At 55.5% G+C, this 22,548-nt stretch overlaps 1 protein-coding gene across 2 annotated transcripts in view; it reads left to right on the top strand.

Annotated features, from left to right (window-relative positions):
• ACAN (aggrecan) overlaps nucleotides 1-22,256 on the top strand; it is a 67,261-nt gene extending 45,005 nt beyond the window's left edge. Inside the window, exons 12-18 of one of the 2 annotated variants that reach the window (XM_078449003.2) lie at nucleotides 1,858-5,634; nucleotides 15,782-15,895; nucleotides 18,922-19,080; nucleotides 19,458-19,540; nucleotides 20,122-20,266; nucleotides 21,198-21,380; nucleotides 21,810-22,256. In XM_078449003.2, the coding sequence (XP_078305129.2) occupies nucleotides 1,858-5,634; nucleotides 15,782-15,895; nucleotides 18,922-19,080; nucleotides 19,458-19,540; nucleotides 20,122-20,266; nucleotides 21,198-21,380; nucleotides 21,810-21,886 (4,538 nt within the window). In that variant the 3' untranslated portion in view covers nucleotides 21,887-22,256. The remainder of the gene's footprint in view (nucleotides 1-1,857; nucleotides 5,635-15,781; nucleotides 15,896-18,921; nucleotides 19,081-19,457; nucleotides 19,541-20,121; nucleotides 20,267-21,197; nucleotides 21,381-21,809) is intronic. The other variant, XM_078449004.2, reaches the window with a different exon arrangement.
• Nucleotides 22,257-22,548: the final 292 nt, after the last annotated feature.

Below are 22,548 nucleotides of genomic sequence, written 5' to 3'. Positions count from 1 at the left end.
CAAGCAGGCTCTGCACTGTTAGCACAGAGCCCGATGTGGGGCTTGAACTCATGAACCGTGAGATCGTGACCTGAGCTGAAATCAAGAGTCGGACGCTTAACCGGCTGAACCATCCAGGCATCCCCGCGTAAGGCTGAATTAAATGCACAGTAATGTGTGTGTGCTCAGTAGAGTCACCTCACCCAGGGGCACGTTCATTTGAAGGAACGAGTCCATCAGAGCTTCCCAGTTCCTCATCTAGTCACTCAGTGCACTGTTCCCCAGCAATTCAGCCGTGCTCGGCGCTCCTCTGGCTGCTGGAAACACAAAGCCTGGCCTCCCTCCATGCCAGAAGGTGAGGGTGCATCAGTGGAGCAGGTGGGATCCTGGCCCAGAGACCTCACCCAGCAGCCACACCCGCCTGTGACCCTTTCCTTACCTCCCCCTTCACCAGGACAAAAATAACTGAGTCCTCTTTGGCTTGAGTGTGTGGCTTGGCACAGGATCCTGGCAGCAGCTAGTGGGAGTTTCCACGGGAAGTCCTCTTGAATGCCACGACTGCTGTCCTGAACCCCCTACCCACCGCCAAGATTCTGCCTGGAGGGATAGCACCCGCTGTGCTCAGGCTCTCTACCTAAGAAATGAGCCCACAAGAACATGCGAGGTCCAATCCCAGCTAGGTTGTTTTTAAATGCCCAAGGAAACAACATGGAAAAAAAAAAGAATGCCATCATGATTATTTAGCGTGATGGGGCTTCTTTCCTCTGTTTTCCAAATCCTCTGTAATAGCACTCTCAGAATTGAAAAAGTTGATGTACTTGATGTATTTTTGCAAACAACACCAGCTGGCCTCCCCTGCCTTGAAGGGATGGTTTGGATGAATGATTCTCAAACTTGAGGGGTCATCAGTGTTGTCAGGGTTCGGGGGTGGGGGAGCTTATTAAAAGATAACATGCTGGGGCACCTGGGTGGCTCAGTGGGTTGAGCGTCCAACTTCGACTCAGGTTATGATCTCACCGTTCGTGAGTTCGAGCCCCGTATCAGGCTCTCTGCTGTCAACCGGTCAGCATAGAGCCCAGTTCAGATCCTCTGTCCCCTTCCCTCTGCCCCTTCTCTGCTTGTGCTCTCCCCAAAATAAATAAATATTCAAAAAAAAGACAAAAAGCTGGGGTGCCTGGGTGGCTCAGTCGGTTAAGTATCCAACTCTTGATTTTTGCTCAGGCCATGATCTCATGGTTCCTGAGATCGAGCCCTGTGTTGGGCTCTGCACTGAGTGTGGAGCCTGCTTAGGGTTCTCTCTCTCTCTCTCTCTCTCTCTCTCTCTCTCTCTCTGTCTCTCTCTCTTCCTCTTCCTCTTCCTCTCCCTCCCTCCCTTTGCCCCTCTTCCCCACTCGCACTCTCTCTCTCTCAAAAGAAATAAATAAACATTTAAAAAAAAAAAAAAAGACAACATGCCGCCCCCACCCCAGTCTCCCTGAACCAGTGGGACTGGGGTGAGATCTGAGAATCTGCTTTTCTATCAAGCTCCCAGACAATGCTGGTGTTGCTGGTTCAGAGACCACACTTTGCAAATCGTGGATTTAGATAAAAGATCCAAGTATGGAGGTGCCTGAGAGGTGCCCTTGATTACTTTTCATGGGAGCCAGGCCCCTACTTCCATGGGGATGGCATCCCCTGGAGCCTCACAGAGCACAGCGGCCAGGTGGGGCGCTTCCTGGTCCCCTCCTTCCTTGCCTTCCCCAGACACTGAGCAAGGCTCCACTAGAAAATGTCTAAACACACCTCTCAAGCAACATTTTGCTGTGGAAGGAACGAGTGAGCTTAAATAGGGCAGGGTTACTAAATCCACACCTCATCTTTCTTCTTCCTTTCTTCCAGGGATCCCTCCAACGTGGCCTCCCACCAGTGCAGCAACAGAGGAGAGCACAGAAGGCCCTTCTGGAACGGAAGTGCCCTCAGCCTCGGAGGAGCCGTCCCCCTCGGAGGAGCCAGGCCCCTCGGAGGAGCCCTTCCCCTGGGAGGAGCCATCCACACTTGCCCCCCCAGTGCCCAGTGGGACTGAGCTGCCAGGCTCTGGGGAGGCATCCGGGGTACCCGAAGTCAGTGGTGACTTCACAGGCAGTGGAGAAGTTTCAGGACGTCTGGACTCCAGTGGACAGCCCTCAGGGGAAATTTCAAGTGGACTGCCCTCTGGAGATCTTGACTCCAGTGGTCTCACCTCTGCAGTGGGCTCAGGCCTGCCTGTGGAAAGTGGACTGGCCTCCGGGGATGAAGATAGAATTACAGGGCCCAGCATTCCTAAAGTTGGGGGTGAGGGCCTGGAGACCTCTGCCTCTGGAGTAGGGGACCTCAGCGGGCTGCCTTCTGCAGAAGGCCCAGAAGTCTCTGCCTCTGGAGTAGAGGTCCTCAGCGGGCTGCCTTCTGGAGAAGGTCCAGAAGTCTCTGCCTCTGGAGTAGAGGTCCTCAGCGGGCTGCCTTCTGGAGAAGGTCCAGAAGTCTCTGCCTCTGGGGTAGAGGTCCTCAGCGGGCTGCCTTCTGGAGAAGGTCCAGAAGTCTCTGCCTCTGGGGTAGAGGTCCTCAGCGGGCTGCCTTCTGGAGAAGGTCCAGAAGTCTCTGCCTCTGGAGTAGAGGTCCTCAGCGGGCTGCCTTCTGGAGAAGGTCCAGAAGTCTCTGCCTCTGGAGTAGAGGTCCTCAGCGGGCTGCCTTCTGGAGAAGGTCCAGAAGTCTCTGCCTCTGGAGTAGAGGTCCTCAGCGGGCTGCCTTCTGGAGAAGGTCCAGAAGTCTCTGCCTCTGGAGTAGGGGACCTCAGCGGACTGCCATCTGCAGAAGGTCCAGAAGTCTCTGCCTCTGGGGTAGAGGTCCTCAGCGGGCTGCCTTCTGGAGAAGGTCCAGAAGTCTCTGCCTCTGGGGTAGAGGTCCTCAGCGGGCTGCCTTCTGGAGAAGGTCCAGAAGTCTCTGCCTCTGGGGTAGAGGTCCTCAGCGGGCTGCCTTCTGCAGAAGGTCCAGAAGTCTCTGCCTCTGGAGTAGAGGTCCTCAGCGGGCTGCCTTCTGGAGAAGGTCCAGAAGTCTCTGCCTCTGGAGTAGAGGTCCTCAGCGGGCTGCCTTCTGGAGAAGGTCCAGAAGTCTCTGCCTCTGGGGTAGAGGTCCTCAGCGGGCTGCCTTCTGGAGAAGGTCCAGAAGTCTCTGCCTCTGGGGTAGAGGTCCTCAGCGGGCTGCCTTCTGGAGAAGGTCCAGAAGTCTCTGCCTCTGGGGTAGAGGTCCTCAGCGGGCTGCCTTCTGCAGAAGGTCCAGAAGTCTCTGCCTCTGGAGTAGAGGTCCTCAGCGGGCTGCCTTCTGGAGAAGGTCCAGAAGTCTCTGCCTCTGGAATAGGGGACCTCAGTGGACTTCCTTCTGGAAGAGAAGGTCTAGAGACCTCTGCCTCTGGAGTAGGGGACCTCAGCGGGCTGCCTTCTGGAGTAGAGGGTCATCCAGAGACTTCTGCTTCTGGAGTAGGGGACCTCAGTGAATTTTATTCTGGAGGGGAGGGTCTGGAGACCTCTGCTTCTGGAGCTGAGGAACTCAGTGGGTTGCCTTCTGGGAAAGAAGACTTGATTGGGTCAGCTTCCGGAGACTTGGACTTAGGCAGAATACCTTCTGGAACTCTAGGAAGTGGGCAAGCTCCAGAAGCAAGTGGCCTTCCATCTGGATTTAGTGGTGAGTATTCTGGGGTGGACCTTGGAAGTGGCCCATCCTCTGGCCTACCTGACTTTAGTGGACTTCCCTCTGGATTCCCAACCGTCTCCCTAGTGGATACTACATTGGTGGAAGTGGTCACAACCACCACTGCAAGTGAACTGGAAGGGAGGGGGACTATTGGCATTAGTGGTGCCGGAGAAACATCTGGGCTGCCCTCCAGCGAGTTGGACATTAGCGGGGAAGTTAGCGGACTCCCGTCAGGAGCTGAACTCAGTGGCCAAGCCTCTGGGTCTCCTGACATCAGTGGGGAAACATCCGGATTCTTTGGTGTCCGTGGACAGCCGTCAGGATTTCCTGACATCAGCGGGGGAACATCTGGGCTTTTTGAAGTCAGTGGGCAGGCATCAGGGTTTTCTGGGGAAACATCTGCAGTGACTGAGCTCAGTGGACTGGTCTCCGGCCAACCAGATGTCAGTGGAGAAGCTTCTGGAGTTCTTTCTGGCAGTGGTCAACCATTTGGCATAACCGACCTGAGTGGGGAAACATCTGGGGTCCCTGGTGTCAGTGGCACGACCTCTGGAATCCCTGACCTGGTTCCCAGTGCCGTGAGTGGCAGCGGTGAATCTTCTGGCATTACGTTTGTGGACACCAGTTTGGTCGAAGTGACCCCAACTACATTTAAAGAAGAAGAAGGCTTGGGGTCTGTGGAACTCAGTGGACTCCCTTCCGGGGAGGCAGGTCTGTCAGGCACATCTGGGATCATGGATGTCAGTGGACGGTCTTCTGGAGCAGTTGACTCCGGCGGGTTTACCTCCCCGCCTCCAGAATTCAGTGGCCTGCCAAGTGCAGTAGCTGAGGTCAGTGGAGAATCCTCCGGGGCAGAGATCGGGAGCAGCCTGCCCTCAGGAGCATATGACGGCAGTGGACTTGCTTCCGGTTTCCCCACTGTCTCTCTTGTAGACAGGACTTTGGTGGAATCTGTAACCCAGGCTCCAACAGCCCAAGAAGCAGGAGAAGGGCCTTCGGGCATTGTGGAACTCAGTGGTGCCCATTCTGGAGCACCAGACGTGTCTGGAGAGCATTCGGGATTTTTGGACCTGAGCGGGCCACAGTCCGGGCTGGTGGAGCCCGGTGGGGAGCCATCAAGTACTCCGTATTTTAGTGGGGACTTTTCTGGCACTGTGGATGTAAGTGGCGAATCTTCTGCGGCCACGGGCACCAGTGGAGAGGCCTCAGGACTTCCAGAAGTCACTTTAATCACTTCTGAGTTCGTGGAGGGTGTCACTGAACCAACTGTGTCCCAGGAACTTGCACAAAGACCCCCTGTGACACACACACCCCGGCTTTTCGAGTCCAGTGGAGAAGCCTCTGCGTCTGGGGAAATGAGTGGAGCCACCCCAACGTTCCCCGGGTCTGGGGTAGGATCGGTCCCGGAATCCAGCAGCGAGACACCTGCCTTTCCTGAGGCTGGAGCGGGGGCGTCTGCTGCCCCTGAGGCGAGCGGAGGGGCTTCTGGGTCCCCTGATGTAAGTGAAACCACCTCCACCTTCCCCGACGCTGATGTGGAGGGAGGCTCAGGCCTGGCGGTGACCGGCAGCACCTCAGCCTTTCCGGAAGGCCCCGGGGAGGGCTCGGCCACCCCGGAAGCACGGGAGGAGCCAACCACCACCCACGATGTGGGCACAGAGGCATCGGGCTGGGCTTCGGCCACTCCGATGGCTTCTGGAGACAGGACTGAAATCGGCGGAGACCTGTCTGGTCACACGTCAGGGCTGGACGTGGTCATCGGCACTAGCGTCCCAGAGTCTGAATGGACCCAGCAGACCCAGCGCCCTGCAGAGGCACACCTAGAAATCGAGTCCTCAAGCCCCTTGCACTCAGGAGAAGAGACCCAAACAGCCGAAACAGCCACCTTCCCCACAGATGCTTCCATCCCAACTCCTCCAGGAGGGACAGATGAATCCGCGGCAACCGTTGCAGGTATTGTTGGGATTTTTTTTTTCCTTAAATGTGTTCGGGGAGTTCAGGCTGTAGCATAGTAGGAGGCAGTGTAAATTCAAGCTTCACTACAGATTAGCTGTGCAGCCTCAGGTAAGTTTCTTAACCTCTCTGAGCCTCCCCTGTAAAATGGGAATAGTACCAGGGACTATTAAACAGGATATAAATATATACCGAGCAAGCACTTAGCGTCCTGCTTCTCACATGGCACACACTTAGTGATTAGTGGTTGTTACTGTTACAGTGGAGTTACATCACAAGAACATTGATATGTGAATTCAACTATCTGTACTTGGCAGAGGGAGAGAGGAGGATGACTGTTTACACGATGCTAGAAATTCTACTCGTGCCCTTTCCCCGTGGAGTTTCTCTTTCTTCGTGAGAGGAGAGAACGAATCTGATGACATCTATGCCCAGATATTTATTTCGTGTAGGGATAAGACCTGCACAATTTAGGAAAGTATGAAGTGTCATCTTGGCTGTCCTAAAGTGTCATTTAGTCCCCACCCCAGTACAGGTGACTTCTCTGTACAATGGTGATGGTCTCACCTCGACGCAGCCCAGGCACCAGGCACTGGAAGCCGATGATTTTCCCCTGCTTTTTGCCTTGGGATCCCTTGCCCCTCCCTCTGGGCTGAGAGACCTTTCCCGGTCAAAGATCCCCACCCCCTCCCCCAGGATGCTAGGGCCAGGTGCCCAAGAAGGACAGAGACCCCAAAAACATGCTGACCCAAAGCAGCCTTGTGGGCTTCAGGGGTCCTTGTGCCCCGACCTTGAGGTCACAACCCCAGGCCGCTGTGTTCTTGACGCTCAGCGTCTCCCTGAGAGCCGCAGCCCCTGCCAGGTCCTGTGCCAAGGAGCCCTGTGGTAGTGCAATCTGCCAGGAGACAGAGGGACACATCACAGGCCTGTACCCCCCTGGCCCCACCGGCAAGAACTGCAACATAGGTAAGACCCTCATCGGTCGCGGGGGTGCAGGCAGGGGCAGGAGGGCGACCCCTTCGTCCCTAGAAGGGGCCACAGGTCAGAGGAGGCAACCGAGGCCAGCGGAGGCTCGGGCTTCTCAGACCCAAGAGGAGAGGTATGCAGTGACGGGTCAGTGTGGAAGCCACAGGGTAAACATTCTACTCTACGTGGAGTTTAGGAGATAAAGTTCAAGTAGTTAAACTAAAAGGTAGTTCATCTTTTTGTTAAGCCAAAGATTGTTTTTAAATTTTTTTAATGTTTATTTTGAGAGAGAGACAGACAGGGCATGAGCGGGGGAGAGGCAGAGAGAGAGGGAGACACAGAATCCGAAGCAGGCTCCAGGCTCCCAGCTCAGAGCCCGACACGAGGCTCGAACTCATGGACCGTGAGATCATGACCTGAGCCAAAGTCGGATGCTTAACTGACTGAGCCACCCAGGCGCCCCAAGCCAAAGGTTGTTTTATGAGTCAAACACAACATATGCTTGAATTTTGAAGGGAAAACATCACTTCCGAGAAGTGTGGAGCGAGGATGTAGACGGGAAAGAGCAGGTCATGCCTCCGAGAGGGCTGTCTTGCATCGGGCCGAGCCACCCTCCTTGGGAAAGCGCTGCAGACCCCTCCGTGCCTGGCCCTGGGCGGGGTTCGGGTCCCCTTCTTGCCCTAAGGGAAACGGCAGGCAGTACTTACTTGTCACCCCCAGCTCCACGGTTCACGGTGGCAAGTCGGCCGTGACCTGGCAGCCCCCTGCCCCTGGGCACCCACCACCCTGGGGCCCTCTGTCCTTAGCCATGGGTGAAGCAGCTTGTGGGACAGGTGAGGAGCCTGGGGAGTCCTCTGACTGGAGGTGGCGCCCCGAACGAGATGGTGAGAATCTACCTGTGTTCCCTGAACACTTGGAGGTCTGTGGCCATGAGAACACTCCATCTTGTCAGATCGCCACCCGGAAGGGAAGAGATGCCCAGTTACCTCCAAGCTCATTCTCTTGGGTTGGGTCTCCACACTGCCCCCACGCCCTTACCCCAGCCTCTGTCCCAGGGTCTTTCCTAGGACATGTGCAAAATCAGAGCCATGAGTCCTGGGGGGAAGCAAATACTACTAAACAAATAGGGCTGGACACCTATCATTCAGTAGCCACTACATCGTGCACAAGGAAAGATTTTTGTGTTTGTATATATTGACATATATGTAAATACCTCCTAATATAGGCTCACGTAATACAAATATGCTGTATATACACAGCATACACAGGAAATATTCTATATAAACAGGCACTAGGTTGACTATGAATTCACTCTTTTCTCCACTTGGGTCAGCCTCTGGCCAAGTGTCAAGGCCGTGACTAAGAGCACCGGGGGCCTCTGTGGCCAGAGGGGTGGACTCTCCTAGGACGGTCCTGGCCCTGCCACCTAGGAGGCAGTATGTCACAGGGCCACAGTCACCTCAGGGGCTAGAGTCACGTCCCTCGTCATCCACCTCGATGGGAGGGCAGGGCACTGCCTCTGTCCTGAGAGAGGCTGCCCCTGCAGGAACCCTGGGGAGACCCTGTGTGTGTGCTTTCCAGCTAGTGGGGCTCTGACTCCTCGGTCAGCAGTGGGAATGGCTCTGTCTGTCCTGTGAGTGGCAACCCTGGTGGACATCATGTCTGGTGCGCAAGCACTTCCTCCCTCCGGGTGTGCGGGGGGGAGGACAGCAGGGCCGCCTGTCTTGAGTGAGGTGTTAAGGGAGCTCAGCCTGAGTCGGAGAGGAGCAGACTCGGAGCCCAGCAGGACTTCCTGGACAGTCGCCAGGACCAGAACGCCCTCGCCCTCTTTTCGTGTCTTCTGACACCTCCCTCCATCCTTAGCAACTCCTTCCCTAAGCAAAAACGGGACACTGGGATCAGAAGTCACAGCAGGGCTCACGAAATGAGAAGTAGGTGGCAGTCGACCCTAATTGATCTGCTGGAAGGACAGCCCTTCTCTGACCGGGTGCATTTCCAAAGGGCTTTCTTCCCCACGACTTCCTCCCAGACAGCTCTGTGGGTAGCTTGGCAGTTATCCCCCTTCGAAACGGAAGCACAGAGCGGTCAAGTAATTTCCCTCACCCCTTTGAGTGAGTCAAATGCAGAACAGGGGTCTTCATTCACTTGTTTAACACGCTCAGCCAAATAGGAAGCTCCCTCTTGAACATAATAATCAGTTGCCGGTCTTAAAGAGCCGGAAGATGAACTTCAGGGCGACCAGAATGGAGAGAGGTTTTAGAAGTGGGGCTTGGCCAGTGAGAAACCCACAGCCAAGCCCTTGGTACCTCGTTTGTAATAGGGTCAATCAAAGGTAGTGGTTCTCAGCTTTAGAAAATTCTGAGGCCTGGGGTCCCACGCCCACAGATTCTGATTGAAATGGTCCTGTGACCTTGGCACTGGGTTGTTTTCTTTTATTTATTGTTTTTAATGTTTATTTAGGTGGGGGGAGGGGCAGAGAAAGGAGAGAGAATCCCAAGTAGGCTTCTTGCTGTCAGCGCAGAGCCCGAGCAGGGCTGGAACTCAGGAACGGTGAGATCTGGCACGGGCGGGGGTTAAGGCCACCTAGGTGACTCCACTGTGCGGTCAGTGCTGAGAAACTGAGGAATAAGGAACACCTGAGTACAGCATCTGGCCCAAAAAAGTATTAATAAAAATTACTTCTGAGGCGCCTGGGTGGCTCAGTCGGTTAAGGGTCCGACTTCGGCTCAGGTCACGATCTCGCGGTCCATGAGTTCAAGCCCCGCATCGGGCTCTGTGCTGACTGCTCAGAGCCTGGAGCCTGTTTCAGATTCTGTGTCTCCCTCTCTCTCTGACCCTCCCCCGTTCATGCTCTGTCTCTGTCTCAAAAATAAATAAACGTTAAAAAAAAATTAAAAAAAAAAATTACTTCTGCTTCCCCATCTCTTACTCTGCTGGTTAGGGAAAGCTTTATCATCCCAAAGAGCAGGTGTCGAGGATGCTTCCGAAAGGCCAGAGGAGCATGCTAATCTCCACAGGTGACCCACTGCTGTCCTGTGCTGGGACTGGAAAGCACAGGCTGTTGAAAGACCATAGGTTAGTGTTCTCCAGGTGCCAGAGGGAGCAAGCTACAGCATTATTCCTGTGGCAGTGTTTGAATACTCAGGGTCATCTTTCACCTAATAAGTGAGGTTGGAGGCTGTGTTTCGTCCTTAAAAGAAAGTATCTGACAGTTGCCATCAGCTTGTTTCATCAACATGCCGTAGACAAGTTCTTGACAAATTATTCATCTGTACTCTTGATGACTATTCAGATTCTTTAGCGATTAGAAGCAGGGCTATGCCACTCCCATCCACTTAAAAAGCAGCAGCAGGGCCACCTGGGTGACTCAGTCGGTTAAGCGTCCGACTCTTGACTTCGGTTCAGGTCACGATCTCATGGTTTGTGAGATCGAACCCTGTGTCAAGCTGTGCACTGAATGCAGGGCCTGCTTGGGATTTTTCTCTCTCCCTCTCTCTCTGCCTCTTCCCCTGATCACACTCTCTCTTTCTCTCAAAATAAGTAAATAAACTTAAAAAAAAAAAAAAAAAAGGCAGCAGCATCCGCCCCACCTATGTTGCTGACATTTGGTGAGCTTTCTGGCTCTGAGGTTTTAAACCCTGTTGCTCCTTGGAATCACCTGGATGCTTTTTTAAAGTCACTGCACCTGGGCCCCACCTGGAGCTACTCTGATGCGATCATTGGTCTGAAGAGGGTCTCTGGCATTGGTATTTTTTAAAAATCCTTTTTAAAGACGTGTTAACTACAGGGTGTAACAACGTGTACACCCAAGGTAGGAACATGCTACCTCACGTCCAATTTCCCGGCCATCCCCGGTGCCGGGTGGATTTCTCTAAACTCTGGGGTTGGAAGGGCGTGAACTTAAAATTTAATCAGCCTCTTTTCGGTCTTAACCACCATTCTCCGTTTTGTAGGCTTGAGACTCCGATCTATGATCTGACACGGTCACTTCCCCTAGAGCAGAAATGTTTGAAGTTCAGTGAAATCTTAGCCCTGGGTGGGGAAAATGCTTTCAAAGCAAGTGAAAATACAAGGTTACAAGTGAAAACACAAATCACACCTTCATGACTTGACGTAACTAAAAAGTCTACAGGCAGGTTTTTTTTTTTTTTTTTTTACGTTTTATTTTTGTTTTTTTGAGACCGAGAGAGACAGAGCATGAACGGGGGAGGGTCAGAGAGAGGGAGACACGGAATCCGAAACAGGCTCCAGGCTCCGAGCTGTCAGCACAGAGCCCGACGCGGGGCTTGAACTCACGGACCGTGAGATCATGACCTGAGCCGAAGTCGGCGCTCAACCGACTGAGCCACCCAGGCGCCCCAATGGGCAGGTTTTAACAGGGAACCAAGGTTGACCCTTGAATAGCACTGGGGGTTGGGGGTGCAGCCCCCATATGGTCGACAATCTGCATATAAATTCTGACCCCCCCCCCCCACTTAACTACTAATAGCCTACTGTGGACCAGAAGCCTTCGTGATAACATAAACAATCGATTAATACTTATTTTATATGTTCTGTGTATTATATGGAACTCTTTTTTTTTTTTTATGTTTTATTTATTTTTGAGAGAGAGAGAGCATGAGCAGGGAAGGGCAGAGAGAGAGAGGGAGAGAGGATCCGAAGCAGGCTTTGTGCTGACAGCAGTGAGCCCAGTGCGGGGCTGGAACTCACGAACCGTGAGATCACAACCTGAGCTGAAGTCAGACGCTCAATCGACCGAGCCACCCAGGTGCTTCTATGTATTGTATTCTTATAATAAAATAAGCTAGAGAAAAGAACATCTTGGGGGGGCGGGCACCTAGTTGCCTCAGTCAGTAGAGTGTGTGACTCCTGAGCTTGGGGTCATGAGTTTAAGCCCCACGTGGGGCATAGAACTTAATTTAAAAAAAGGAAAATTATAAGGAAGAGAAAATACATTTACAGTACTGTACTGTAAAAAATCTGCATGTAAGTGGACCTACACACAAACCCATGTTGTTCAAAGGTCAACTATAATTGAATTTAAGAAGCAGGATATTAAAGTCACATTCAGGATCAACCTTTAGAAATATAAGACTTGATTGTACAATTATAGCATACTGTTTAGTGATGTTTATTTTTTAAGTTTGTTTATTTTTGAGAAAGAGGGAGAGTAGGAGCAGGAGAGAGACAGAGAAGGAGAGAGAGAGAAAATCCCAAGCAAGCTCCACACTGTCAGTACAGAGCCCAACATGGGGCTTGAACCCACAAACTGTGAGATCATGACCTGAGCCAAAACCAAGATTGACTGAGCCACCCAAGCGTCTCGTTATGTTTTTTTTTTTTTAAGTTTTTAAAATTTATTGTGTGTGAGAGAGCAAATGGAAGGGGCAGAGAAGGGGGGAGAGAGAATCCCAAGCAGGCTCTGCACTGTCAGCACAGACCCCAATGCGGGGCTCGAACTCACGGACCATGAGAACATGACCTTAGCTGAAACCAAGAATCCGACGCCTAACTGACTCAGCCACCCAGGCATCCCCTATCATGTTTATGGTAAAAGCAAATTGGAACTGATAAATATGCTCTTGCAACCCTCCTATCAATTGTGATAGACCAGAAAGCAAATGTGTTTACTCGGGTCTGTCCATCTGATTGATCCTAGGTCTTTGCAGGGTGCAGAACATCCACTGGGTTAAGAAATGGTCTCTGTGCTTCTTGAGGGGATTTTCTCCCATCTTTGTCCAGGAAAGTTATGTCCAGGATCACCACATATAGCTGCACAGGTTGTACACTGAACAATTTGAGGGGTACCATTCATATCACAGTCTTTATGATTGGCAACCCCTTCAGTTGGGTATCACCTGAGTAAAATACCTGCTGTCACTCAGCCTCTATGAGCCAAATAAAGTCCCTCTCCCTTGGAGGGTCTTGGGCTCTGACAGGAGCAAAAACCAGACAAGACCTGTTCAGCATGGAGGCCTGAGGTCTCCAATTCAGATGCCAAAGTGATCACTTGGAAATATCTTTATTCCCCTTGCCTTTACTAGGGGATTCTCTGTTATTTTCTCCCCTAAGTTGGAGGTATCTCTAGAGGGCCTGGTTCCGGAACAAATCATCGCTTTTGGTTATAGTAGTAGGGAGAGGACTCAGTTCTGACACTCCCCAGGGTTCCTGCTCAGAGATGACAGGGGAGCCCTTGGCCGGTGCAGCAGAAATGGTAACGAGGCGCTGAGATCCAAGACTTCAGTGTCCCTCTCCCTCCCCAGGGGACAGAGGCCTAACTTCCAGCCTCAGTGTTGGATTCTTCCACCTCTTCCAGTCTGTCCCCCTGGCTTACCTACGTGGGCAGGCCACTTCTCGTGTTCCCCTACCCGTACTGCGACATGTGACACCTGTGCCCCATAGGGCTCCTGGGAGGGTCACATGTGGGGAACACTTAGCATCTGGCTCAGGGAAGATTGTGAAAGACCGGTTCCTTCTCTTTCCTCTCTTCCTTCATGCAGTCTGCCCATTGCCCAAAGCCCTTCCGTCCCCCACCCTCTGTCACCCTGTCTGGGGTCCCCCCTTCTGTGCTCAGCCCAGCCCAACTCCTCTTGCGGTTCCAGAAGATGAGCAATGTCCCAACTGCCCTTCGCAGAAAGAGGTGGGCACTGCCAGGCTGCGGTGGCTCTTCCAGCCAGAGGGAGAGGAGATGGGGCAGGACAGGCCTGCGGGGCTCCCGGGAAAGCCCCACAGGGGACGCTCAGCCCTCTTCCTCCGGCTGAAGGCCCCCGCTCTAAACTGCCCAGCTGGCACCCACGGGCTCTCTGGTCTTCTCATTGGTGAACCCCGGGCTCTCCACAACACAGCTTCTGAACCCAGGAACTGGTTCCCTGAGTTGCGGTCTCTCACCCTGCTCAGATTGTGTGCCAGGGCCAGGAGGAAAAGGACACTGCCGACCCCCCACCCCCACCCCCCGGGGCCTCAGGCCACCTGGGGGCCAATGACGTGAAGGGAGCCACCTGGCCTGACTTCCTGCCCCTCCCCCACGGTTGGCCAGAGGCCCCAGGGCCGATGTCTGGCTCTTCTCCCACAGGCCACTCCTGTCCCCTGCTCTGTAGAACTGCTTTAGCGCCTACATTTGCTTAATCCCCCCTCGCCCAGGTGCTTCCTGTGACCCATAATGACGCTTAGTGGACAAAAGAGAACAGGGGCTCTCCTGGAGCAGGAGAGCAGCCCCAGCTTCCGCCCAGCCCACCGGCCTGACCTATTGCTGCTACTGCTGCTGCTGGGAATCCTGGTGCATGCTGGGAATCCAAGTGCATGCAGGGACTCCGGTCAGTTCCTCCATGCATTTTGGTTTCGCTTGGAACAGTTCCAACCTTGGAACTGTTGGTTTCTAGTCCGTGGTGTGCACTCCCCGAGATGAAGGTAAGAACTCCGTGGGAACAGAGAGACACCTGAGGACTTGAGTGCGTGGGAACCGGCCACCCACTGCACAAACCCAACTCTGATCCTGAAGACGTGTACTGTGCACCAGCTAGCAAAAAGGATCCACAAGAAAGTGTTCTTGACTTCTTAGGAGGGGACTGACTCTAAGGTCTAGGCTGCTGCTATGAGAGGCGAGAACTAATCCTGGAATATGTGCGAGACGCTGCTCACGTGGACGCCACCCGTGGATACGTCGGGTCCTGAAGGTGGTACAAACACAGCTACACACACTGAGGCTTTGCCATATATCGTGATGCCCCCTGAGCCAGTGGCACCCATTCATTGAAGCATCTTATTGACCCCCTGGGAAGAAGAGCTTCATAAGACCTTTTAGCAAGTTCCCAGGGGAAGTACCCCAGAAAAAAAAACAGCAGCGGCCTTTATGACATAAATACGAAGACAGTAAAAGATCCCCAGGTCTCTGGCTTCTCAGAAAGACACGGAAAAACTGGATTAGGAGATCCAGTTCTCACCTTGGCCACTGGATGAAAATTTGAGGCGAAGACCAATGACTTAACAGCTCAAGTCCCACAAAGAGGTTGGATCAGAAAGAACATCTTGGGCCCGAAGAACAGAAGGGAGGAAGAGTGTGCCTGGGAGGAATAAGCCTGCTGTACCTCAGGGTGATAGGTGGCCACTTATTAGTGGCTCACCAACTTTATTTATTTATTTATTTATTTATTTATTTATTTATTTGAATTAGAGAGAGATTGCAGGGGAGAGGGGCAGAGGGGGAGAGAGAGAGAGAGAGAGAGAGAGAGAGAGAGAGGGAGAATCTCAAGCAGGTTCCATGTTCAGCATGGATCCCAATGCGGGGCTCGATCCCACGACCCCAGGATCACGACCCAAGCTGAAATCAAGAGTCAGATGGTCAACCCACTGAGCCACGCAGGTGCCCCAGTGGCTCCCCAGCTTCAAACATTGGTTTCCCACTGGCCAGAATGGAGCCCCTCTAGAAACTGTGACTCACTGGAGGTGTCCACGTTCTAAGGCCCTAAGCTGGAAGGAACATGGGAAAATGTTGGGCTGGTTTCTCTTCCTCCCGTGAGGAGAATGATGCTGGCTTCATCTTTGTTAGATACTCTAGAATCGGATTTACTGAAGACAACGAGGGTATCTGCAACCCCCCAAAACTGAAGGAGTCTCATGAGAATATCCCATGGTGCCGTTCTCTCCTGGCTCAGTACTCTGCAGACCGCTTCTGGCTTTTTTGTCCTCGTGCTCCATGCATGGCCTTGCCCTCTCGCCTTGGTTCATAACTACCGAGAAGATAGGAAGAGAAAAGAGTTCTAACCAGACTTCAAGAACTTGACCTCCAGGGTCCTCGCTCAGCACCATGTTCAGAGCCAGGTTCAGACCCCAAGGCCTCTTGAAATATTCACCGGAGAAGGCATCTTGGAGGAGCCGTGCAATGGGTGTTTGCCTTCAGAAGCACCCGATCTCTTCACCACTGGGAAACCTGGCTGCGGTGCTCCCCGCTTGCCCATCGAGAATCACACACATCCAGGAAAACCCTTGTTGGATCTTTGGCTCAGCGCTCCAAGATGGCGGCAGCAGCAGCAGCAGCAGCAGCAGCAACAGTTCTTAGGAAATCCAGCCACCCCTCCCAGGGCTCTGGAGAGCAGCAGGGCTGGCCACCCGTAAAGAACCTACGATGCTTTCAAAGCTGGAGTTGCTGGCAGGAGTCCTAATGGTGGCCCTTGGTTTCTTGCAGACATTGATGAGTGCCTCTCAAGCCCTTGTCTGAATGGAGCCACCTGCGTGGACGCCATCGACTCTTTCACATGCTTATGCCTTCCCAGCTACCGAGGGGACCTGTGTGAGATTGGTACGGCCGTCTCGGCTTCAGCTAATGTTACTAACTGCTGCACCCCCTCCTTCTCCTTCACCCTTCCCTTCTAACCACAGGCTCTGGGCCCTGGCTGGGGGCCCCCAAGGCCCATCCAGACTGCCATTTCAGGGGCCACGACCGAGAAGTCTGCCTCACTCACTCCCACTCTTCCTGCCGTTCCTTGTGGCAACCCTCCTCCGGGGCATTGGCTGATCTGACCGCAGGAGAGACACGCAGGCCGGGCCAGCCTGCACTTTGGAAGGTGGGGCTCTGGGGGACCTTTAAAACACTAACCTTCTTCAGGGCTTCCAGACGTGCTGAGACCGCATCGAGGTCGGTGCATGCATCAGACTAAGAGGACAGAGCTGATCCCGTGCCTTTGTCTTGAAGGAAGCTATGGGTGGGAGTAATTAATTGGTTCTCACTCCAGATGACAGCAAAGATCTTCCAGCAGTCGTGAGCCCGCGTCTGCCCGCTGTATTGCCCGTGGGACCTCCGCGGCCCCTCTGTGGCCTCGGGAGCCGCCATGCCACACTGGCCACGCTGCCTCTCTCTTCTGTGGCAAGAGCTGTGTTCTGTCTGCCTGAGAGCTCCCGTGTCACCAGCAGGCTCAAGTCATGCTTGAGCAGGGACTGCTGCCCGTCACCTTGTCACCACCACCATGACAGCTTCCATGTCAGTCAGTGCCACTCCGGCCCATGCTTCCTTCCCTCCCCCCGTCCCGCAAGGCAAAAGGCTGGCCAGAGACGACAGAGCCTCACTGCAAGGGGCAGGGGCTGAGTTTCCCCTCCTGGGCCTTGCCAACCCCCTGCTCCTGCACCTGGGCCAGGCTCTGCCAGGGGAGCTGTGTGCCCGGAACTTCCCAGGGCCGGCTGGAGCCCTCGGCTCTCTCGCCTCTGGTGCTCCTGGTCTGCCCCCTTCCCTCCAGGATCTCAGGGCCATCCCCACTCAGAAAGGGGGAGATGGGGCTTGTAGTTACTAGTTGCAGTAACCCCCACAGAACTAGAAGCGTGCCGGGGTTCAAAACCATTTTCTATGACCCCTCAAGCTAAATGTCTCAGAAACTTCAGAAAGCAGATGAAACTCCTGGGCAATCTCCCTTTGGTCCTAAGCAGGGTGGGGAGGAGTTTCGGATTGCATGTTCCTCGGAGGCACTGCTAAGGTTCCAGGCCGGTGGAGGAACTTAAGGCTTCTGGAAGAAAAGGCCCGGACCCTCTTCTTTCCCTGCCGCCTCCCACTCTCCACCTCTGCCCCAGGAAACTGGTGCATGGGGTCTTGGCCGGGGGACTGGGAGGGAGGGGAGAGTCATAAGGCTTCTCTCCCCAGGATGCCAAAATATTTGCGCAGAGGACAAGCATCTGGCGCGTCCTCACAGACAACAGCTCTTAGATGCCAGACCAGGAAAGGAGGTGCTCTGCCACACTGGAGGCAGGGTCTCCACGGGGCGCTGCACTCTGGCGGGGCACAGAGACGGTGCCGGGTCGCCCAGCTAAGCCAAACCAGGCTCCGTCTCTTCTCCCGGTTCAGTCCCGCGGGTGTTTCATGGCTCAGCTCCTGGCCCTGCTGCTCCTTCCGGGCTCCCTGCAGTTCCGTCAGTGTTTCCCCAGAGCCACCCTCCTGCATGCCCCGCACCCTCCCAGAGCAGCTGCGGCCTCCAGGTTTGCCTGCTCAGCTCGGCGCTCAGCCCTTCCAGCCCTGGAATGAGGTCTCTGGTCTCCCCCGGACGCCGAGCTACCTCTTTGCAGGCACCTTCTTTCCAGACCTTGGCCTCGCTCCGTGGAGAAGCAGTTGGCTGCAGGGGACCGGTGACCTTCCCCCCAGCCCTCCTGCTGCTTGACCTCTTCTCCTCAGGCTGCTGGCCTCTGCGTATCCTCTCTTTCTGCCTTCCCCTGCGTGTCTGTCTTTCAGTCCTGCCAAGCACCCACCCCTCAGCCTAAGCCTCCTTGCCCTCAGGTCCCGGTCCCCCCCATCCTGGGTCAGCCAGACTATCGGTAGCACCCAGTAAAGGAGGCTCCATTCGGCCGGAGGGGTTCCCGGCCCTGCACTTGGCCCCCAGGCCTGAGCAGCAGCCCTCCCCACCCCAGGAGAAGGAGGAGGAGGGGGTCTTAGAATTCCCTCTGTCTGCTGGTGTGCTGGCTGCTGTTTAGCAACTGGCTCCTGAAGAGGAAGCAGGAGCCCTGACGCATAGCGCCTGCCAATCTCCCAGGTTTATAACGCTCCCGCCAGGACCAATTTACGGCTACCAGTGAGATGTCGCTGGGGGCAGAGATGGGGAGACGCACTCCCAAGAGCCGGCTCCTGCCCCTGCCTCCGTCCGTCCCCTCAGCCTGCTCCAAGATCTCCAAACCAGTCCCTTCCCCTGAACTCAGAACCCATTACCCACATAGGTTTGTGAGGAGAGAAGCTCCTCCCTCTTTTCACCTGCTCTCCAGAAATTAAAAGCCGGGGCCCCTGGGTCGCGGACCCCGGGTTGGCTACCTCCTCCTCTGAGAAAGAGGCAGATATCCTGGGCGCAGCTCAGATAGACAGACTTAGAGCTTTGAGTCATCTTTAAACCCAAAGCAGACTTACTTCTGTCCCTCTGTCCCCACCCGAGGTGCCATTTCACGCCCCCGGCGCTGCCTGCAGCTCCCTGCCTCCCTCACACACTCCCTATAGCTCCCTGCTTCCCTCCCCGCGGCTCCTGGGAGCCTCTGACCCATGTTGGGCCTCAACCTCAACACCTCCCACCTCGCCACTTCTTTTCTCCAGCCCTGCAGAGCAGAAAAGCTCTGGGGTGGGGTGGGGGTGGGGGCGGGGGCAACATCAGGGAGAGAAAGGGTGGAGATGTGCCCAGAGGCTCTGGGGCTCCGGGGCCAGCCCTTCCTGGCTTCCAACTTCAACCTCATCCGTATGGGCCTCTCCCTTCAAGGACGGACACTGAAGGCCGGGTGGATGTAGGAATCTGGCGAAAGACTGGCGGCACTGGGCACGCCCAGTCGGCCCCGGGGCCTCTCTCTTCAAGCCCCCAACCTGTGTTGCAGACCAAGAGCTGTGTGAGGAGGGCTGGACCAAGTTCCAGGGCCACTGTTACCGCTACTTCCCCGACCGCGAGAGCTGGGTGGATGCGGAGAGCCGGTGTCGGGCACAGCAGTCACACCTGAGCAGCATTGTCACCCCAGAGGAGCAGGAGTTTGTCAACAGTGAGTGCGGCGGGGCCTCACCCGCCAGACGTCAGCAGACTTGGACCCAGAGAGGCCGCAGGGGTGGGAGGCAGGGGGGCGGTGCAGGGAGGGGCAGAAGGGTGTTTCCGAAACCAGGGCCGCACCGGAAGCCCACCACGTGCCACGGTCAGTGCCAGACTAAGCCCGTGGCTGTCACCAGTCTTCACCAGCTTGGGTGGTGGCCGAAGTGCACTCCGGACATGCATGTGCGGAGAGCCTTGTCAGGGCCTTAGAAGTAGGTGACGTGCCCCCAGGAGCCTGCCTACCCCCTGCCACCCCTCCATCCTCTCTGCCTTGGTTTCTCAGACACCCTCAGGGTGTCCAGCGCCGTGCCCAACACCCACACTTCTCTCTAGACAACGCCCAAGACTACCAGTGGATCGGCCTGAACGACAGGACCATCGAAGGGGACTTCCGCTGGTCAGACGGACACTCCTTGGTGAGCCCCGGGAAGAGTTGGTGGCCCAGAGGAGGGGAGGGAGCAGAGACCCCCAGAGAGGGACATGGTCAGACCACATACACTCACTGAGCAGCTGCTGGGCTGGGAGCCCTGGGGGCAGGGACCGTGTGTGGTTCATCTCTGCCTCTGGAGACCGGCCCAGGGCCGGGCAAGTCGAGTGAACACCGGCCTGGGAAGAGGGGGACGAGGAGGGCAATGATGGAATGAAGGCACGCCACCAGAAGGGCCACGTGGAAGCTTTAAAGGGCTCCCTTGCCCGCAGAGGACTCGAGTCTGCCCGAGGAGGCAGGCAGAAGGAAAGCAATATAGATGCCAAGTAGACAGTACACGTAGTCAGCGCTGCAGGTCAGCCGAGGACATCAGGGAAGCCTCCCTGGAAGAGGTGAACGGCCACAGAGCCATGTCTCTACCGCCCAATCCTACCTAAGCGAGGCAGCAGTGAGACCAGCCCCTGCCGGAGGGGGAGCGGCATGGGCTCATGGTGAGGGACTGAGGAAGAAGGTGGTGTCAAGCTCCTGCCTTAGCCTCACCCCTGCCCCCCTCCACCCCACCCCCTGCAGCAATTTGAGAACTGGCGCCCCAACCAGCCGGACAACTTCTTCGTCAGCGGAGAAGACTGTGTGGTGATGATCTGGCACGAGAAGGGAGAGTGGAATGACGTTCCCTGCAATTACTACCTGCCCTTCACGTGTAAAAAGGGGACAGGTGAGCAGCCTCCTGGGAGGGGTCCGGCCTGGTTGGAGTCAAGACTTTCGGCTCCTGCCATGGGACCTGGGGGGAGTCCCCCTGTCTCCTGGCTGCTGATGGCCCTTCACCGCTGACCTGGGGGGTCTAGTGTCTCAGGGCCAAAGACAAGAGCAGGTCCACTCCTAGGGACCGTTGACAGGGACAGGTGATGGTCACAGGCTAGAGGACAGACCAGCCCCTACACACACACACACACACACACACACACACACACGCAGTCCCCTGGGCACCAGCACAGAAGTCACCCACGATGGCACGTGGGTGGGGAGCCCCATTCTCTTTGGTTGTCAGACCCCCGTCCTTAGCTCAGAGTCTGGGGATATAGAGGTGCTGGTAGAACATGCCCCTCCTTCCCGTCCCTCTTCCCTATACTGGCTGTTTTCTTTCTTTCTTTTTAATGTTTATTTATTTTTGAGTGAGAGAGAGGGAGACAGAGGTTCTGAAGCGGGCTCTGTGCTGACACCAGAGACCCTGATGCGGGGCTCGAACTCACGAACCGTGAGATCACAACCTGAGCCACCCAGGTGCCCTCCTATACCGGCCGTTTTCATCAAGAAGTCGCAGAAGATCTGCCTGGCTTTCCCCGCCGTCCCCACCTTTCTCCATCCCTGTTGTCTTTTCCTCGCCCCCTCAAGACCCTCCTTCTATTCCCACCCTGCTGGTCTAAATCACTGAGAACCCCAGACATTATAACCAGTGGTTTCCAGATTCTCGGCACGGCGTGAAAATGCCCCTTTGCCAGCCACCAGGGCTGGGTGGCCGGGTGTCCAGGCTCAGTGCCCCTTCCTTGGGCTCTGGGCTGTCTCATCGCAGCCACAGGGGACCATGCGGGCTCATCACTGGCCTGAGTCCCTCTGAGAGCTCTTTCTCAAGGGTGTTTGCCCCTCAGTGGCCTGTGGAGACCCCCCGGTGGTGGAGCACGCCAGGACCTTCGGGCAGAAGAAGGACCGATACGAGATCAACTCCCTGGTTCGGTACCAGTGCACTGAGGGCTTTGTCCAGCGCCATGTGCCCACCATCCGGTGCCAGCCCAGCGGGCACTGGGAGGAGCCTCGGATCACCTGCACAGACCGTGAGCACCACCCCTCTCCACCCTTGCCGGGCACAGCGTTAGATCCTGCCCCCCTGTCCTCCTTCCTGTTCCGGCAGCACAGCAGCAGCTGGCCCTCGCCTGGGGATCCTGAACACCAGCTATCTGCACCATCCCTGGGCTCAATCCCACTCCCCCCACCCCTGCCCTCAGGGAGGGCTCACTTTCGGGCGAGGACGAAGGAAAGCGCAGGTGGCCCGATTTCCCTTCTGACAGCACCTCAAACCCCCTTTAGCCCAAGTTGGTGCCAAGAAAAATCAAAACCAGAGAGCGGGGAGGTCAGGTTGCGTCCTCGAGTGCATGCTTTCTGCGGGGAGGGGAGGCGACAGAGAAGGGGCGAGCGGGGAGGGGTGAGGCCGGCCCAGCTCCCTTCCAAGCGGTCAAGATGCTCCCGTCTCCCTTTCACTGCAGCCTCCACGTACAAGCGCAGACTACAGAAGCGGAGCTCACGGCCCGCCCGGAGGAGCCGCCCCAGCACTGCCCACTGAAAGCATCCCGGACGCGCCCAGGATGCTGAGCCCAGGAGCCTCGCCAGGCTGACATCCCACACGGATGGGGTCCTCTTCTTGTCGCTTTCTGTCATATAAGGAATTCCATTAAAGAAGGAAAAAAACAAATCCCACATTGTGTATGCACCCACCCAGCCCCCCACCCCCTCCCAAATCGCCAGAACTGCACCTGATTTCCCCCCCAGTGCCAAAGCCAAGCAAACGTATTGTAACCCGTGGACTGAGTTTAGAGACATTTCTTCAATCTCCCGTTGTGCCTTTCCAGGGACCAGCGCAGGGACAGGGGGAGAAGGGGAGGGGTTAAGTTAAATAAAGAAGATTATTTTTTGTTTCCTGACTTTATCCAAGAGCAGTGCAATCGTTGGTTCTTTCACCTCCAGGGAGAGCTAGGGAGGAGGGAGGGAGGGAGGGGCACGAAGAACTGGAGCCCAAACCGCAGCTGAATGTATTGGATGAGGACCCAGGAGGGCCGCACCATCTGCATCCAGGAGGGGGAAGCCTGGGAGAGAGGGGGCGGGTTCCGCCGACGGTGAGGGGGCAGGAGAGAGCCATGGAGGGATCTTCCGCTGCGTGGGGGCCAGGTTCCCTCCCAGGGTCCCTCTTCCAGCGTCCTCCCACCCGGGTCTGCCACCAGAGCAGGT

This window comes from Panthera onca, chromosome B3 (genome assembly GCF_046562875.1).
Source record: "Panthera onca isolate mPanOnc1 chromosome B3, mPanOnc1 haplotype 2, whole genome shotgun sequence".
NCBI lineage: Eukaryota > Metazoa > Chordata > Mammalia > Carnivora > Felidae > Panthera > Panthera onca.
This window is presented reverse-complemented; position numbering and strand designations above follow the sequence as displayed.